The following is a 20,184-nucleotide window of genomic DNA, read 5'->3' as shown; positions in this document are numbered from 1 at the left end:
CTTGTTGGCGGACTCGACTTGACCATTAGTTTGCGGCCTGGAGACAGAACTAAATCTGATTTGGATGTGGAATTTGTCGCAATACTCGATGGTGTTCTTGCTGACAAATTGCCTTCCATTATCTGTTATGATCACCCGGGGTATGCCGTATCTTGTGATGATGTTCCGCCATAAGAACTGACAGACTTGCTTGTCTGTGATTGAACTAAGAGCCTCTGCTTCTACATACTTGGTGAAGTAATCAATAGCCACAATGATGAACTTGCGCTGCCCCTTTGCTGGTGGAAAGGGGCCGAGGAGATCCATACCCCACTTGTCGAAGGGCAGGACGGCTTGCAAGACGGTCAAGTAATTAGAGGGCTTACTCCCTATCTTTGAGTGATACTGACATTCAGGACACCGTTGGATCAGTTCTTCCGCGTCTTTCCGGAGTGAAGGCCAATAATATCCACTCCTAAGGACTTTGCTAATGATAGTTCGCACTCCCTAGTGTATTCCGCATCCACCCTCATGTATTTCGCGTAGGATATAGTTTCCTTCTTCAGGAGCAACACATTTCAGAAGGGGATGTGTGTATGACTTTTTATAGAGCGTTCCTTCGTGAAGTTCGAACCATTTGGCCTTCTTCTGGAGCATTTTGGCCTGATTCTCGTCTCGGGGGAGCATTTGATCTTGCAAGTACTTCACGTATGGGCCCATCCATGTTTCGGATCTGTCGATGGTATTGACCATGAAATTGATGCTGGGGTTAGGGAGCACTTCCCAGATTATATCTCGAGCCGCGGAAGTATCTGCTGAGCTGGCAAGTTTTGCTAGGGAATCGGCTTGGGCATTTTGGGATCGTGGAATGTGCTCCAACGTGAACTTATCAAACTTTGGAACAAAGTCCTTCACTTGCTGCAGATACATTTTCATGCTATCATCTTTAGCCTCGAATTCCCCGTTTACTTGCCCCACTATTAATTGGGAGTCAGAGAATGCGGCCAATTCTTTAGCCCCTGCCTCATAGCAGATTTTCAGCCCCATCAGTAATGCTTCGTATTCGGCCTCATTGTTGGATGCCGCGAACTCGAATCTGACCGCCCTTTCCATACGGACCCCGGCGGAAGACACAATGAGGAGCCCGGCCCCACTCGCCGATTGTGTTGAAGACCCGTCTACATACAATTTCCATTCTTGATTAAGTTCAGCAGGAGGGGGGGAAGTGCTTTCAGCAATAAAGTCAGCCAAGGCTTGTGCTTTAATTGCCGTTCGAGGTTCGTACTCGATGACGAAATCTGCTAGCTGGTTTGCCCAATCTGTGACGCGGCTCGACTTGTTTTTCCCTTCAAGAATCTTTTTTAAAGGTTGATCAGTCCGGACAATGATCTGGTTGGACTGAAAGTATGGCTTCAATTTCCTGCTGGCCATCACTATTGCAAATATGACCTTTTCCACTTCGCAATAGTTCCCTTCCGAGCCACGGAATGCATGACTCACATAGTATACTGGGAGCTGCTTCTTTTCCCTTTCCGCCACAAGCACTCCGGATAACGAGTATTCGGAGACAGAGACATATAAGACTAGCTTTTCCCCGTTGATGGGCGAAACTAGTTTTGGCAAGGCCGATAGGTGTTCCTTAAGCTGGCGGAAAGACTCTTCTGCTTCCGCGGTCCATTCGAATTTCTGTTGCTTTATCGTTTTGAAGAAAGGCAAGCATTTGTCCGCGGACTTTGAAAGAAATCTTCCCAGAGCAGCTATACACCCCGTGAGCTTTTGTACTTCTTTTACGGAGGTGGGGGATCTCATGTTCTGAATGGCATGAATCTTGTCTGGATTTGCCTCGATGCCCCGTTCGTTTACCAAGAAGCCGAGACACTTTCCTCCGGTGACCCCGAATACGCACTTGTCCGGATTGAGCTTCATCTGGTGTTTACGGAGGGTATTGAACGTTTCACGCAAGTCCGCGGCGTGCTAAGTTGCGTGCTTGCTCTTTGTTATCATGTCATCCACGTATACCTCTAAATTCCGTCCAATCTGAGATTGGAAAACCTTGTTTACCATTCTCTGATAAGTGGCTCCAGCATTTTTTAACCCGAAGGGCATGACTTTGTAGCAATAGACACCCATGCTAGTAATGAAGGCCGTGTGTGGTTGGTCCTCCGGCGCCAATTGAATCTGATGATATCCGGCATTGGCATCCATGAAACTTAATAGCGCATGGCCTGCTGTGGAGTCCACCAGGCGATCTATTTTTGGGAGTGGATAGTCGTCCTTGGGACATGCTTTATTCAAATCCGTGAAATCGACGCACATCCTCCATTTGCCATTTGGTTTCTTCACGAGGACGACATTGGATAGCCAATCAGAGTATTTGCATTCTCTAATAAATCCGGCTCTCAACAATTTTTCAACTTCTTCTTTGGCGGCCTCGGTCCGCTCTTTTCCTTGATGCCGCAGCTTTTGCTTCACTGGTTTGTGGCCTGGTCTTATGTCAAGTTTATGACACATGACGCTAGTAGAGATGCCAGGCATTTCTTCCGTGCTGAAGGCGAAGACGTCGCGGAACTCAGCAATGGTGGCCACGATTTCTTGCTTAATCGTACCAGGAAGATCTTTCCCTATCTTGACTTGCTTTCCCTCGAACATGTCTACTTCCTCGTATCTTTCTATGGGGCGAGGCCTTTCATGTGTGCTAGGGTTTTCCATATACACGCTCATGACAGCGGGAGCGTCTTGATCTTCCCTTTCCCTTTTGGCGAGTGTCGCGGAATGTCCGCGCTTCAGAGTGTTTATGAGGCATTGGCGGGCCGTTACCTGATCTCCCTTGAGGATGCCTACTTGCCCATCATCCCGCTCGAATTGCAACAAGAGTTGATGAGGGAAGATGGCAGCTTTGATTTTGTTAATGAGGGGAAGTCCCATGATGGCGTTGTAGGGGAAAGTGAGATCCACTACCGTGAAGCGTATGGGCATGGACCTACTTTCATTTCTTTCTCCTACGCGCACGGGGAGAATGATCGTTCCTAGCAGAATGACCTGACTTCCCCCAAACCCGATCAGCGGCTTATCTAGGGGTTGTAAGTGCTTTTCCTCAAACTTCATTTTTCTTAAGCACTTCATTGTAATGAGATCGGCCGTGCTTCCTGTATCCACGAGTACCCTTTTGACTTTCATCTGTCCAATTTTGAGGGTGACCACCAGAGGGTCAGTATGGGGCTGTTGCAGTGTTTGTGAGGTCGTGGCATCGAATTTCATAATCGGTCCTCTGGATACGGTTAATGGAGGTCCCTTTAGCAGAGTGTGGACGCTATCTTTCGCGGCGCAAAAGGTAGGATATTCCTCAGTATATCCTCCGAAAATCACGTTGATGGTCCCTTGCGTGTGGGAATTTTCGTGCCTCGCCTCTTCCCTTTTTGGGGATCCGCGTCTTTGATTCCACGGCCTTCGGTTCGCTTCTCTTCCCGCCTCATAGTCCCTCCTGTTGAGGAACCTGGAAAGCTTTCCTTCCTCGGCCAGTTGATGCAGGATACGTTTGAGTTCGCGACATTGGGCCAAGGTATGGCCGTGCTCCTTGTGGTAGTCACACCACAGATTGTAATTGCGCCTGTCGGAAGGAGTGGTAGTGGGAGGTGGAGTTGGCAATTTGTCTCGAACGGCAAAGAAAATGTCCCTTCTGTTTCGATTAAACATCGGGTCGTTTCCCCCGTCTAACAAATTGCGCGTTCTGGATTCCCCTTCCGTGGTATAAATGTTGAGTGGGAGTATTACTGATGACGGCGCGTAGCTGTTCAGTAAAAGCGACAGTAAGGTTGCGTGCTAGCATGTCCAGATCACGACGAGTCACGGCTTGATTGTTAGCGTGACCCGCGGAAGTGTCTGTATCTGTGCTATGCACGGTTGCGGTTTGTGTGGGATTCTTCTTAGGAGCCATGACTTTTTGTTTACCTCCCCACAGACGGCGCCAAACTATTTCGGTGATGAAACGAGGAAGTGCAAAAGACACTTAAAATACCCGGAGGTTAGGTGGAAGTGTGATCAAGAGGAGCGACTCGTGGGAGGAAGCGACTCGAATTCCTGCGAAACAACACGTTAGCCTTGTCCGGGGGGTGATCTCCCGGAAAACCCCTCCGACGCTCAAGTTAGAACGTGGATGTGAGAATATGGAATTAGTGATTAGAGAATGAATACCAAAAGATGCAATGGGTGATGTTATTGGAATGTTGGTAGGCTAATGAAGTGGAGTATGAGCGAGGATGCGTAAAAGGATTATTTTCAGATGCCTCTCTTTCTCTGATGGCTGTTCCTTTTTATAATGCTCAAGGAGGAAGTTACATCAGAGAGTGGGAGTTGAAGATCATGGGAGACATGGGTAATTAGTTCCCATGGAAGAAGGATTACCATGCAATTGAGGGGAGGTGGGAAGTTACCAAGTAAGGGGAGCCATGCATTGTGGGAGAGTGGGGAAGTGAGTCAACTTGATGGTCATTCCCTTATGGGAAGTTAGGGTTTTTAAAGATAATTAGTCCACGGGCCATTCAAGGAAGATGGGGAATCCAGAAAAAGCCCGTTGACCGAAAGTCAAAGTCAACACAAAAGGTCAAAGGGTATTTAAGTAATATGACGTTAATAAATTAAATAAATGAATAAATTAAATAAATGATACCATAACAACAAATAAAAATTTCATAAACTATTAAATCAATTTATCATTTAAATAAATCTATAATTTAGATTTAATTCTATTGTATCAATTTAGATTTATATTATATACTATATGCAGAGAGTGCCTTTGGAATTTGCTAGGGATAATGGACTGACAAATAGATGGTGTAATTGCAAGTTAAGAGATGTTAAGGGAAAGTTGAGTAAGATGAAATTTAGGTGCAAAAAATCCATAGATGATGATGATGATGATGATGCTCGTAATCACTACATTTTCTGCAAGGCTTCCTTCTATAAAGAGCGTGCCATTCAGGAGGAAGATCATCTCATTATTGAGCTGCTTGACAATGGCGCTATCCCAGTCTTCAATTTTCATTAATAATATTAAATTGAGCTGAACTTATTATCAATGTGTAAAAATAATGTGGAAAATAATCTGGATAGCGGTAAAGGGAATGATGTAGTTATCGTAACACACGGTCTAAAATGCGTTTTCTTATACTTTTTATGATGCGGGAAATATCAACTTGTTTGTTTTGAAAACCTTTATAATGCAACCGATGCGATGTGGCCTTATTTTTACACTATAATGCTAGTATGTAATTCGGAAAACACAATGTGCACATACTTCATAAGACAAATAAATAGCATCCTAAAATCTTATGACAAGGAAAGGTTCTAATAACTTATAAAGTATGCACACACCATCTTTAGTTTATGGATTTAGAATAAGTCATTCCAACAAATAATACTTCGGCGCCCTGTTTGGGATAGGGCGGAAGGGGATTAAATTCAAGATTTAGTTTCATGTGCCAAAAAAAAAGTTTTAATATATTGATATATGAGCAATGGTTATGCTATCGAGTTCTCACAATAGGTAAAAGTCAATTAATGACATTGAGGCAATAAAATATGGTATATTTGTTAATGCCTTATATTAAGCTTGCGCTTAGACCATCAAAATCCTAAAAAGGGGCTTGATAATACTCATTAAATCAGCTAATTAGTTTACTATGCTATGTTTGGGAACAATAATTTTATTTGAAAATCTATGATTAACTAGAATTTAATGTTTATTTGAGAAATCGATGAAATTTAATTTTGAATTTGAGTCAATTTCACCATTGTTTTAAAAGTAGTTAAAATTTAGAATTTAAGAATGATTTTTCAAACCTTATTATTTTTAAAATTCTTTCTTTATGATATTATTATGAAATCTAGAATTTAAATGAATTATTTGTTTCCAAACATAATCTTAATTTATTTCGAATTATATTATTAATTAATTTTGAAACTTCTGTCTATTTTTATGGTATATGAAGCTCAGGATAAATGTTAAATAATGATCAGAAGAAGCATTTCAAAAAGTAAGCAAAAGGCGGTTCATCACAGATCATTAGGGTTTTTCCATCATAGATATTTCCAAAGTTGTTTCCTTCTCTCTAGTCTCTAGACTTATTCTGTGGCTTTTCTTGGATAGTTGTATTAACAGGAAGAATGTAATGATCTCAACTACTATACTGCCTAATTTTCTAACTGATGGTTTAATTTGCATATTATTTAAATTATAATTGCATTGTGTTAATAGTTAAAATTATACATCATCATATAATATATTTACGGCCCGTTTGGTTAGTGGTACTAAATAGTGGGAATTAGAATGATTTATAGTGTAAAATTTCATCAAAAGTTATATATCATTCTCATAGTGATGAAATTTTGATCACAAAAAATTTTTGTGTTTGTAAATTTTTATTACTACCTAATATCACTTCTCCTAATGGTATTGCATGACAATGAAGGTAACCAAAAAATTTTTCAACTAAAATTACACTAATTTTTCATTCCTATTACCTCCGTTACTTTCACCTACCAAACAGGCCGTTAGGGCTTTCAATTAAACTGAACTAAATATGTAAGTTGATAGTTGAAGTCTCAAATATATAAAGTTTATCAATTGATAGTAAAAAAAAAGAAGGAAAATTCTACATGGTAACATTGTGGTTTGGCGAAATGCGAATCGTAATACTTTTTAAAATTTTTTCCTCATGGTAGCAACCAAGGGCGGAGCCAAGGGGCTCACCCGCCCGCACTTGAGGACACTCACCTAATTTTAAAAAAATTTTAGTTAGCAAGGATTAATCCCACAACCTAACCTCAAAGATTGTTGACATATGCATCTTACCAATTGAGCTTAAACATTATTATTGATTATCTTAGTATTGATTGATTATATCTATAATGCAAACGCATGTGGATTAATAAAACTAGTGAGGCGCGAATTATAGTTAATTGATATATACCATACTTTAATAGGTCCATATATACATTCCTAACACAATAAATTTATTATAAAAGTATATGCTAATTTTGTAATTGATAATTTTGAATCGAAAATATTATTATTTTTGATAATTCTTTAATCTAGGTATGTTTGAAATATTTTAAATGAATTATTTCTATACCATTTATTCTGTCACTGAAATTGAGTTCTGGATCCGCCATTTTTGGCAACAACGTCTAAATTTTACAAATTTCATAACAATATCTGTTTAAGCATCCAATTCCTATTAACTTTACCTCTCAAATCCTAACTTTGTAGGGGACTTTTGTTCTCTGTAATTCTAAGACTGAAGTTTTGGTTTTCATCTCTTACAAGTTTTTAATTTTTTTCCGTTTTTTTTGTCTTTTAATTTAGAATTTTCACTAAACGTTCTTGAATTCGAAGACCGTCTATTGATTTTCATTTTGGTTTTTAGCTTTCATTCTATTGGATTTTTTTTTTCAGAACTGATTTTCATTGTGATTCCATGTTTATAATTGTATTTTCATTTTCATTTTCAAATTTACTTGGAAGCAACGGTATTGTTAAACTTTGAAAAATTTAGGAATTAGGGTTAGTAAATGAGAGGTTGAAAAATTAGAGAAACCGGAGAACTAGAGTTAGGAAATTAGGAAAAATGTGATATTTGGAATGATTTTCGAAATTTGAATCTAAAAAATATGGTATCCTAATTGATAAACGGTTTCCAAATGTTTTTTGGGTAAAAAGGTTATGAAGGTTTAATTGGGTAAACATCAGGGTTACTGTGTGAATTTTAAAAAAACTTTGGTTAACACGTGAAAAAGTCAATACCTTAGGGTTACCATATAGAATTTTCCATAATTATTTAGGACATTAAAAACTGCAAGAAATCATGTTAAAGTTATAATAGTCACTTTAAGATTATAAATGATGACTTTATTAGTAACTGCTTTAAAACAATAAGTATAAATAAAGTCATCTTAATAAAAATAGGCTTTACTGCGAGATTACCTTATTTGAAAATTTGTGAAAACACTAACCTAATCCAAAACAAGATGCAACTAATTTTGTATGAGACGAGTCTATATGATAAGCTTCATTATCTACTTGATTATTTTTTAATATTATAAGTAATCACTTTAAAGTTATAAATGATCATTCTAAGACTATAAAAAATTTTCACTTTAAAACTACACTTTTAATTACTTTAAAATAGTAATTATATATTGACTCGGCCTAATAAAAACACTTTCACCGGACCATCTCATTATAGAAATTTGTCGAAAAGACAAATTACTTGAAATCCCGGGCCAAACAGGTACAGAAAGCTTATAAATGCGAGTTCACCATCTCTTAGGACAAATTATATACTCCTTATATTTGGGTTAAATAGCGCAACAATAGAACTTGTTTATAGGCTTCTTGTTTTGAGTTCGTATCACCATGAGACGGTCTCAAACAACGGACTGTATTTATTAAGACTGTTCTATTTTGAAACAATTTAATATGGATTGACTCAATATTGGTTTAATATGTCTTGAGTCTTAACTAAATATTTGGTTTGATACGTGAAACAATTTAATTTAGGAAAAATTGTATAGAATAATCCCCACATATTGTCCATCTGCTTGAATAATTCCTACTTATGGGTTATTTTTAAATAATCCAACCTTTGTATATTATTTAGTTACAGTACCCATTTTCACATTATAACCGGATATTATAGGTTTCTATCACTAAAGAGGAGTAGGATTAGATCAACGAAGAAGTATAAAGGGGAAGAAGAAGTGAGTGTAACGGCTAGTAAGTTCCTACAGTAGCCGATTAAAATGTGAAAAGGGGTGTTGTCAACAAATAATATACAAAGGTTGGATTATTTAAAAATAATTAGTAATATAAATTATTAATAGCAGATGGACAATATGTAGAAATATTCTGAATAATTTTTTAAAAAGATATTAATTAAGCAGCTTATATGAGTTGTACTCATGAGACGGTATCATATAAGACGTGGTGTCTCTTAAACTATATTATGTGTCCAAACCCTGGGGCCTGGGCTAACCTTTATAACCGATTTCAATCAGGTAGTGATATCTCCAAAAATATCTCTTCCACCATTTCTTTTCATACTGTGTAAATGATATCCCTTCAGATTCCTTCTTTTCATCTCTTTCTCCAAATCTTCCGGGCAATTTGACATAGAAATTCCCAATCGTTAATCAGGTAAATCCCTAATCAGATACATAGTTTAAGTTATCATTTCTTATGGATTTTACTTTTTCAATTTAATTCATATTTCATATCAATATTTATAATTAATTGGTTTTTCTGGGTTTAGATTGGCTTATTTGTTGATGTTGAGTGTTGACCCTTGCAATCGTGTTTGATAAATGACTTTGCAGCTGCTTACTTATTTGATTTTGTCGTTGTCTCTTTCGGCTGTTCAAACAAGTATGGTTGTGATGTTTGTGTATGCAATGAACCATGAAAAGCTAGGAAACACCAAAGAAGGAATCAAATAGAAACTAAAGAATGGAGAATATAGAAGGAAATGTAAGAGAATATCAAAAGGGAATGTTAATTGTTACAGAGCTGAATAAACTATTTATAGAGAGTAAGGAATTGAGATGGGATCATCAATATATTTATTGAGTTACCTTCTTGGAGGCTATGATCTCTATCCGAAACTGAACACTCGAATTGCTTGAGAATATTGTTGTTGCCATGTCGAATAAAATAGGCTAGTTTTAATCCAATAAATCACTCGAAAACACTCAAACCCAAGTTCAAAATTTTCTAGAGGTACAATTGTTAGTGGCAAAGTGTTCTTGGGCAATATGCATTGTTTGGATTAGACAATGAATATGTTGATAAAGTCATTGACGCCTTCAAAGTTTGAGCTTTGCTTTAGCTTGGTTGGTTGATATTAGCTATATTGTGTTAACTCCATTTACAGGAGGATTCAGGTTCATTTATTGTGTATGTATGGTTTTTTGGAGATTGTTGTATGTATGGTGTTTTGAAGATTGTTAATTGTGCTTTTGGCGGAGTTAGTTTATTTCATCAAGGTTGAGTATTGTTGAGAAACGTGACTCAATAGTAATTCCTATCGGCCATTTTTGTTGTTGCGAACTACCGTTATGATGTTATGTATCTATAGGAGCGCTTTGGAGGCTTGCTATTGATGGCTTGATGTTAGGTGCTAGGCTAAGACCCTGAAACGAGCGTCATTGCATCTTGAACAAGCTACATGACAAGTAATGTTCTACTTTTAGCGAGCAAAGTTATTGTTCGAACTTCGAACAAGCAAGCTGTACAAGCACTCACTGATGCAGGAGATGTATTACTATAGCAAGCATTTTTCTTTCCTTGGTGAGCAAATGCTGTGCTTGGAAAGCATCTTCACATTTAGTCGAGTGCTTGTTTCGAAGGGCTTAATTTCTTGCTCAAGTTCAAATGCTCAAACAAGATCTTTGTGTGCTTGGACGAGCTTATGCTCTTGTTTGCATATTATTTGAAATTCACCTGATTTTATTTCTTGGTTATATATACCATGAATTTCTTGTTTTAATTAGTAGGACATACATTTATTGAGGTCGAGAGCCACATTAATCTAAGGTTATAGTAAGAGGAAACCTCTTGGAAAATCCGTGAGTTTGGTGTTCAAATGAGTGCAAGATCCAAACATTGCAAAGCATTCGTTAGAGCCATATTAAACTAAGGTTATAGAAATAGGAAACCTCTTGAATACAACTTTTCCATTTTGAGTTTATAGTCTAAAGGTAAATTATTTAAAGGAAATTTCCACCTCCCTAATCTAGTCTCTTCTTGTTATGATTCCTTTAGAGTGCATTTGGATTGAAGGAAACAAAGGGAATGGAAAGATAAGGATCTAGAGGGACGAAAAATTCCTTGTTTAGATAACAAAATGGGAGGGAAGGGATTTGGAGGGGCGGTTTGGAGGGAAAATATGAAAAAGTTTTATTAAGAATACAATTTCTCCTAAGGTGGAAAGATTTGGAGGGAGAACACTTGTTTTCCTTCCATTTCCCTTCCCTTTCCTTCTAAACAAAAAAGATACACACTCTTTCTCCTTACCCCTCCCCTTCCTTTCCCTTCCTTCTCTTCACCTTCCTTTCCTTTCTTTTCTCTCCTAATTTGCTATCTAAACATAGTGTTAGTTCTAAATTTTTCTTAACCTGATTTTTATCATTTGCTCTATCAAGGTGTTTAGTCTAGATCTTCACCTTTCAAATTCTTGACTTTTACTTGTAATATACGTACTTGAAACTAACTTGGTTTAGTTGGTTTAGTTTCCATTTATTATATAGTTTTTCTCTAGGAAAATGAGTGTATTGTTTTTATGGTATTGTGTACTTAAAAATATGTATAGTTGAAATAAAGATGTATATAGTTATGATTTTTCTTTCTTTACAGAAACCCTGCATCCACCGCTGTTATGGATACTTTGCCTGATCAATTGATATGGGAAATCCTAAGGAGGCTAACGAAAACTGCAGATAGGAACTCTGTATCTTTAACCTGCAAGCGTTTCTATGAGCTTGAGAATGAGCAGAGGCTATCTCTTCGTGTGGGTTGTGGTCTGAACCCAGCCAATAAAGCTTTAAACATTCTATGCAACAGGTTTCCTAACCTAATGAGAGTAGAAATTCTTTACTCTGAGTGGATGTCCAAATTGGGCAAACAGTTGGATGATCACGGGCTACTTGCTCTGTCAAACAACTGCCCTTCTCTTACAGATCTGACTTTTAGTTACTGCACCTTCATTACAGATGCTGGTATCGGTTACTTGGCCGCGTGTTCAAAACTCTCGTCCTTGAAATTGAATTTCACTCCGAGAATCACGGGTTGTGGAATTCTTTCTGTTGTTGTGGGTTGTAAGAACCTGAAAGCTCTGCACCTTATTCGATGCTTAAACGTCAGTAGTGCTGAGTGGCTTGCGTATTTAGGGAAGCTTGAGAATATTGAATACCTTTCGATCAAGAATTGTCGAGCTATTGGAGAAGGTGACTTGGTAAAGCTCGGATTTAGTTGGCAAAAACTAAAACAGTTGAAATTTGACGTAGACGCCAATTACCGATACATGAAACTGTACGACCGCATAGCGGTCGACAAATGGAATAAGCAATTGGTTCCGTGTGATAATATGACGGAACTGAGTTTAGTAAATTGTATCATCAGACCGGGAAGAGGTCTTGCTTGTGTTTTGGACAAGTGCTTGCACTTGGAGAAGATTCACTTGGATATGTGTGTTGGGCTTAGAGACAATGACATTGTTCGGTTATCTCGAACCTCAAAAGGGCTACAATCATTTTCTCTCCGAATGCCATCAGATTTCTCGATGCTTTTGATGAGCAACCGCATAACATTGACCGATGAGAGCTTGAAGGGATTAGCCGAAAACTGTCGCAAGTTGGATACCATAAAGATATCCTTTTCTGATGGGGAGTTCCCTTCTTTTTCTTCGTTTACATTAGACGGTATTCTTTATTTGATTCGAAGTTGTCCGGTTCGTGAGCTCACATTGAACCAAGTATGTTCGTTCAATGATGATGGAATGGAAGCTTTACGTTTAGCACACTGCCTCGAAACCTTGGAGCTCGTAAGATGTCAAGAGATTACTGATGACGGCCTACAGCTTGTAGCACATTTTCCTCGATTATCTGTTTTACGGCTTAGCAAATGCTTGGGAGTGACTGATGATGGGTTTAAGCCATTAGTAGGATTAGGAAAACTGGACTTACTAGCTGTGGAGGATTGTCCTCAGGTTTCTGAAAGAGGTCTTCACAGGGCGGCAAAGACGTTGTCGTATAAGCTAGATTTGTCATGGATGTACTGATCGAATGGTGTTTTCTTGGCCCACGTTTCGTGCGCCTGAAACTGATAAACTTTAAAACATATTGGTTGTTCCAAAATCCACTTAGACGGGAGCCACTTGGTAGCACTAGAGTAATTGTATGTTGTTCTTGGTTTCTGTTCAGTATTCCATTTCATTGTTACAGTTTGGTATACTAAACAATCAAGCATAAGTTTGTGTACACTTTTATACTTATGCACCAAATTTGATGTTTTATCAATGTAAAATATGCTATTTTTTTGTGGGTTTATTTTTGGGGGGTTTTTTTTTTTTTGGTCTAAGCATGGTTGTTTGGGGTGTTGAGGGTGTTGATTTTACTAAGGCGGCTAGACTCTTCTTTCAGGGCATCTAATAGATCTTAAAAGATTTTTTTTTTTTTACTGTATTGAAAAAAAGTTTATTTATTTTGGATTTATCATCTCTCGTTTGGTATGAAGAAAATGAAATAGATTAGATTTAGGAAGGAGGGATAGTGAGGTAAAATTTACGAGATTTCTCTAATCAACATACAAATAATTTGCATTGAACACTTGCATTTGTGTATTAATAAGAGCAATGTAGGTAGTGCTCTTATTCTCTTTTAGTAAACCTTCACTTCTATTTCTAGAAACAACAAATCTATTTCCTTTAAAATTTTTACTTTTGTAAACAAATCCTTTTTTTTTGTTTTTTTTTTCAAATCCTTTTGCATATTTTAATATTGTTTTTTCGTTGCATGTATATGTACTAACCATTTGTCTTTTACTAAAATATAAATACTCCATAAAAAATGATCATATGTAATATATAATCAAAACTTTAGTTATTTGGTATGAAGTGTTCTGAAAATTACAGAAATATAGTGAAAGAAGAAGGAAGGAACAGAGAGAGAAACAGAAAGTTCTCTTATTCAGCAAAGTTAGAGAAATCTCACATATATTTTTTTATATGCCTGCAACAACTTAGCTGACCTCTATTTATATGAAAAGGACCTAGAATTTAACCTATCCACATGTAATAACAAACTTCATAACAAACATATTCAAGATGCAGCCAGCTGTCAAAAGAATCAAAACAGAATTCTCTGTTTATTTCCAACACCCCCCCTCAAGCTGGGGGTGGAAACATTCCCAGCTTGAAAAGAAGAGTTTTGAAGTGAGTTGGAGGAAGAATCCTTGTGAGCACATCAGCCAATTGATTTTGAGTAGGCAAATAAGTCAATTGAATAAGCCCTTCCGTTAGCTTTTCTCTAGTGAAATGACAATCAAGTTCAATGTGTTTTGTCCTCTCATGGTATACTGGATTTTTGGCTATTTGCATTGCAGATTGATTGTCACAGTGTAAAGTAACTGGCTTTAAAAAATTGACATTAAGTTCCTCAAGCAAGTTGACTAACCAAGTGATCTCTGATGTTACTTGTTGCATAGCTCTATACTCTGCCTCAGAAGAAGATTTGGAGATGGTTGATTTTTTCTTACTTTTCCAACTAATTGGAGAGTTTCCCAGAAAAATTAACTAACCAGTCACAGATCTTCTGGAGAAGGGGCAAGAAGCCCAATCTGAATCAGAGAAGGCCTGCAGAGTTAAAGTATCTTTTCCTTTCAATAGGATACCTTGACCAGTAGTAGTGTTAACATATTAAAGGACATGTAACAAAGCATCAAAGTGAGATTGTTTTGGAGTTTGCATGAACTAACTTAGAAGCTGAGTTGCAAAAGCTAAATCAGGTCTTGTACGAGTCAAAAAATTCAACTTGCCTACTAATGTTCTGTACAGAGTTGGATCTGAAAAATCATTAGGATCTTCATTGCTGAGCGTGCAATAGAGAGGCAATGGAGTGGAAGCTGGTCTGTGAGAAAAATGTTTTAGCTGCAATAATTCCTTGGTAAACTTATGTTGTGTGAGAACAATCCCTTCACTTACGTAAGAAACTTCCATTCCAAGAAAGTAATGAAGGATACCAAGATCCTTAATAGTGAACTCATCATCAAGATGCCTTTTAATGCTGTCTATTTCAGTAGAATTGGAACCAGTTAACAAGATATCACCAACATATACAGCAACGATTGTAATATCTGAAGTAGACTGCTTTAGAAACAAAGAAGGATCACTCTTGGATTGTTGATAATCCCTAGAGTTCAAGAAAGCAACAAGCTTATGAAACCATTGTCTAGAAGCTTGTTTTAAACCATAAAGGGATTGCTTGAGTTTACAAACTTTATTGTGAGGATTGGGTATTTCCAACGGAACTCTCATATAGACATCCTCTTGTAGATTCCCATGAAAAAAGGCATTGTTGACATCAAGCTGATAAATGTTCCATTTCCTTGCTGCTGTTAAAGCTATAATTGTTCTTATCGTAGTCATCTTGACTACATGACTGAAGGTCTCTAAGTAATCTATCCCATATTTCTGATGATTACCTTGAATGACAAGCCTTGCTTTAAGTCTTTTTAAAAACCCATTTTTATTGAGTTTTGCTTTATAAACCCATTTGGAACCAATTGCCTTTTTACCTGGTGGAAGATCAGTATATTCCCATGTTTCATTCTTATGAAGAGCTGATTCTTTATCCATAGCTTCTTTCCAGCCAGGATCAAGAATGGCTTCATGATAGTTGTGTGGTTCAGTATAAGTAGCTTGTAATGCAATTGTCTGTTGTTGAGAGATGGGTAAGGAAGAAAAAGTTACAAGGTTGCAGAAATGAGGTTGTTGAGATAAATGAGATTGAGGAATAGGTTGGAAAACATAATCCTGCAAATGACTTGGTGGTTTAGATTGTCTAATGGATCTTCTGAGAACAGTGGCATATGTAGGAGGAGAAGTATGAAAACTAGAAACAGAATCTGTGTGATGATTAATAATTGGAGATGAAGGAGAATGAGAAGTAGAAGAATTTATGTCTGAAATTGAGGAGATAGAAGAGGTTTGAGTAGGAGAAGAGGGGTAAGAGAAGAAATTTGTGAAATCAGAAATAGAAGCAGGAAGGACTAATTGAGAGGTTTGAGAAGAAATATGATGGAAAGGAAAAACATTCTCATGAAATTGAATGTTTCTAGTAACAAAAACCTTATTGGTTTGTAGATCAAGAATTTTGTAACCTTTTTGAGTGGTAGAAAAACCCAAAAAAATAGAAGGGTGAGATCTAGGAGCAAACTTATTTCTGTCCCTTTTAGAAGTGGCAACAAAACAGAGACTTCCAAAACATTTCAAGGCACCATAATCAGGTAATTTGTTGTGAAGCAATTCATATGGAGTTTTGTAATGTAAAACTGATAAAGGAAGTCTGTTAATAAGAAAAGTAGCATGTAATAAACATTCACCCCAATATTTGAGAGGGATTTTTGATTGAAAATATAAAGCTCTAGCTACTTCCAATAAATGCTTATGTTTCCTTTCAACTCTGCCATTTTGTTGGGGAGTACCAACAAGGCTAGTTTGATGAACAATTCCCATATTATTATAAAATTGGACAGCATTGTCATCACAAAATTCCATGCCATTGTCAGATCTAACAATTTTAACTGATGTATTAAATTGTTTCTGAAGCAATTTGATCAAATTTTCTAGAATAGAGAATGCATCAGACATGGAACTCAAAAGATAAGTCCAAGTGGCTCTAGAAAAATCATCAACAATGGTAAGAAAATATCTGTATCCATTGTATGTGGGAGTAGCATATGGGCCCCATAAATCTACATGAAGTAATTCAAAAAGTTTACAAGCTCTGCTATTGCTAATTGGAAATGAATTATATTGTTGTCTAGCTTGAGGACATATATGACAAATGCAATCAACTGAAGGAAAATTACATAATTGAATTTGAAGATGTCTCATTTGCGGAAAAGGAAAATGTCCGAGTCTGCAGTGCCACAATTGAGTAAGATTGTGTCTGGAGTACAAACTGGTAGATGTCAAGCATTCTGTTGACAGAAGAGAAGTTGAAGGAGGATATTGGTTTGATTTAAGAGAAGTGCCAACATGATACAGACCATTTTGAGCATTACCAAGGACCTGAGCATGCTTCATCAAATGGTCCTGTGAAAAAGATTGAAAGGGAATAAGCAAGCAATTTGTGGGTGTAAAAAGAACAAAGTTTTGAAGCTGAGTGGTCAATTTATAGATTGAAATGAGATTAAATTGAAAATCAGGAACATGAAGCACATTATCAAGAATCAAATCATCTGATATTTTGACAGATCCTATGTTCAAGACCTTAGCTTGTTGACCATTGGGTTGAGTTATGAAGCATTGTTCATTAACAGGTTTATAGTGTAGAAAATGTGCCAAAGAGGGCTAATATGATATGTTGCACCACTATCAAGAATCCAATGATCATTCTTAGCAGATGACAGAAAACAAAGATTGTTACCTGCTAGAAGAGCGGATTTTGATGAAGAAGATGTATTAAGATCTTTATTTGGAGCAAACTGTTAGTATATTTCAGGTGTGATATTGTTGTTTGACTTGGTGTCTGAGCTGATATTTTCATCAATTTCTGAAGTTAAATGCTGCCCTTCAGAAAACACTGCAACCCTTCTTGGCTTATTCCTCAATTCAGGATGAAGTTTAAAGCATCTATCTATAGTGTGGCCTTGCATTTTACAATGTTCACAGAAATAATTGCTCCTTATTTCTTGATTCTTGTGATATGTAGAACCATTACCAGAACCAGATTGATATGAAACAGACCTAGATCTCCCTTTATTGTAATTTCCAGAATGATGACCAGTCATGTAGGGAAAAAAAATTCCTATTTCCATTGGAATTAAAATGGTTTCTATTGACAGCAAAAGCATTATTTTCACTCACAGAAGCCGAATTATCAGAAAATTCTCTCTGGGTCTCATCTTGAATCAAGATACTGTAAGCAGTATTAACATCTAGTACTAGTTTAATCATAAGAATATTGCCTCTAACAGTTTTATATGCTCCATTCAAACCCATTAAGAATTTGTACAGTCTTTGATTCTTAATCAACTCAACAATTGAACCATTAACTTCACAAGTACAAAGACCACAAGAACATTTGGGAATTTTCACAAGACTGTCATATGCATCCCATAAACTCTTCAATTTGGTAAAATACTCAGCAATTGACAAATTTCCTTGTTCAAAAGAATTTAATTCTTTATCAATTTGTAGAATTTTAGGTCCATTAGATTGAGAGAACCTATTCTTTAACTCTTTCCATATATCAGCAGCAGAATTACAGTAAAGAACACTGGAACTAATGTTTTCTTCACAAGGATGTAGAAGCCAAGAAATTACCATTTTATCGCATCTTTCCCACTGCTTTGCCATCTGAGGATCTGTTGGTTTTCTGCAAGAACCTTTTATAAATCCCATCTTGTTCTTCGCCACTAAAGAAATTTGGACTGAGCGTTCCCATTGCTCAAAATTCAATCCATTAAGATGTTTGGTAGAAAGAGAATGGTTAGTATTGTCATCATGACCTAGAAACAATTCATGATTGTAATCAGGAACAAAATTTGAGAAAATTCCAGAATCCATATCTTTCAAAAAGAAGAAAATTGAAAGAATTTGTAAGAATCAGCTACTTTTCTCAGCCAATCGTGGCTCTGATACCATGTAAATTACAGAAATATAGTGAAAGAAGAATGAAGGAACAAAGAGAGAAACAGAAAGTTCTCTTATTCAGCAAAGTTAGAGAAATCTCACATATATTTTTTATATGCCTGCAACAACTTAGCTGACCTCTATTTATATGAAAAGGACCTAAAATTTAACCTATCCACATGTACTAACAAACTTCATAACAAACATATTACAAGATGCAGCCAGCTGTCAAAGAATCAAAACAAAATTCTCTGTTTATTTCCAACATGTTCACATGAACTAAATTTTCATAATTAATTACTAAATGGGAAATTTTGTTATTTAATATCTATTTATACAATAATTTTTTATAATTAGTTTATATCGATTAATATATTTTATAAAATATATTTTGTTTTGATAACTATAGTATATATGTTTGCATTATTCTTTGAATTTTTTATATCTCTCTTTGCCAAGAACTATGTGCATTGCATGTGTTTATATACTATTAGTTTATATAAGAATGTAAATGATAAGTTGATAACTATATTATATATGTTTGCATTATTCTTTGAATTTTTTATACAAATTTCATAAGAATTTGAATGGAACCTTTTCTCTAAGGCCTTTATATCTTGAAGGAGCTTGATCTATTGATTAACAGGTGATTTTCAAAAAAAAACTTGTAAATATCATTGAAAAATCATTTATAAGAATTACTCTTCTTAAATAAAATAATTTTTTGGAAACATTAATAGGGAATATGCATATATATATATATATATATATATATATATATATATATATATATATATATATATATATATATTTATATATATATATATATATATATATATATATATATGCATATATATATATATATATATATATATATATATATATATATACATATATATATATATATATACATATATATATATATATATATATATATACATATATATATATATATATACATATATATATATATACATATATATATATATATATATACATATATATATATATATACATACATATATATATATATATATATATATATATACATATATATATATATATATATACATATATATATATATATATACATATACATATATATATATATATATATACATATATATATATATATACATATATATATATATATACATATATATATATATATATACATATATATATATATATATACATATATATATATATATATATATATATATATATATATATACATATATATATATATATATACATATATATATATACATATATATATATATGTACATATATATATATATATATATATATATATATATATATATATATATATATATATATATATATATGTATATGTACATATATATATATATATATATATATATATATATATATATATATATATATATATATATATATATATATATATATATGTACATATATATATATATATCTATCTATATATATATATATATATATATATATATATATATATATATATATATATATATATATATATATGTACATATATATATATATGTACATATATATATATATATATATATATATATATATATATATATGTACATATATATATATATATATATATATATATATATATATATATATATGTATATATATATGTACATATATATATATATATATATATATATGTATATATGTATATATATATATATATATATATATATATATATATATATATATATATATATATATATATATATATATATATGTATATATGTATGTATGTATATATATATATGTATATATATATATA

At 34.7% G+C, this 20,184-nt stretch overlaps 2 protein-coding genes across 3 annotated transcripts; one reads left to right on the top strand and one right to left on the bottom strand.

Moving 5' to 3' along the window:
• Positions 1 to 486: 486 nt before the first annotated feature.
• On the bottom strand, positions 487 to 3,672 carry LOC130805752 (uncharacterized). The gene is made up of 4 exons (XM_057670537.1): positions 3,256 to 3,672; positions 2,041 to 3,156; positions 1,429 to 1,905; positions 487 to 1,284 (listed from the first exon to the last, which is right to left on the bottom strand). The coding sequence occupies exons 1-4, from the start codon at positions 3,670 to 3,672 to the stop codon at positions 487 to 489; spliced, it is 2,808 nt and encodes a 935-aa protein (XP_057526520.1).
• A 5,346-nt stretch (positions 3,673 to 9,018) lies between these two features.
• LOC130806440 (F-box/LRR-repeat protein 14) lies at positions 9,019 to 13,169 on the top strand. Of its 2 annotated transcripts, XM_057671520.1 has the most exons (3): positions 9,025 to 9,172; positions 10,110 to 10,206; positions 11,387 to 13,169. In XM_057671520.1, exon 3 carries the CDS (start codon positions 11,409 to 11,411, stop codon positions 12,807 to 12,809), a length of 1,401 nt encoding a protein of 466 aa, XP_057527503.1. In that variant the 5' UTR covers positions 9,025 to 9,172; positions 10,110 to 10,206; positions 11,387 to 11,408; the 3' UTR covers positions 12,810 to 13,169. The 2 variants fall into 2 exon arrangements, with proteins under 2 accessions (XP_057527502.1, XP_057527503.1); XM_057671519.1 differs by lacking the exon at positions 10,110 to 10,206 and having other exon boundaries at positions 9,019 to 9,172; positions 11,387 to 13,168.
• Positions 13,170 to 20,184: the final 7,015 nt, after the last annotated feature.

This window comes from Amaranthus tricolor, chromosome 2 (assembly GCF_026212465.1).
Source record: "Amaranthus tricolor cultivar Red isolate AtriRed21 chromosome 2, ASM2621246v1, whole genome shotgun sequence".
Lineage (NCBI taxonomy): Eukaryota > Viridiplantae > Streptophyta > Magnoliopsida > Caryophyllales > Amaranthaceae > Amaranthus > Amaranthus tricolor.
This window is presented reverse-complemented; position numbering and strand designations above follow the sequence as displayed.

Excerpts from the sequence above, each read along its gene's own strand:
- LOC130805752 (XM_057670537.1), bottom strand. The coding sequence starts at position 3,672 with ATGTTTAATCGAAACAGAAGGGACATTTTCTTTGCCGTTCGAGACAAA. Across the intron at positions 3,157-3,255 it reads TAAAGGGACCTCCATTAACC|ATGAAAGTCAAAAGGGTACT; the intron begins GTATCCAGAGGA and ends AAAATTGGACAG. Across the intron at positions 1,906-2,040 it reads GAGCCACTTATCAGAGAATG|ATGAAGCTCAATCCGGACAA; the intron begins GTAAACAAGGTT and ends CGTAAACACCAG.
- LOC130806440 (XM_057671520.1), top strand. The coding sequence starts at position 11,409 with ATGGATACTTTGCCTGATCAATTGATATGGGAAATCCTAAGGAGGCTA.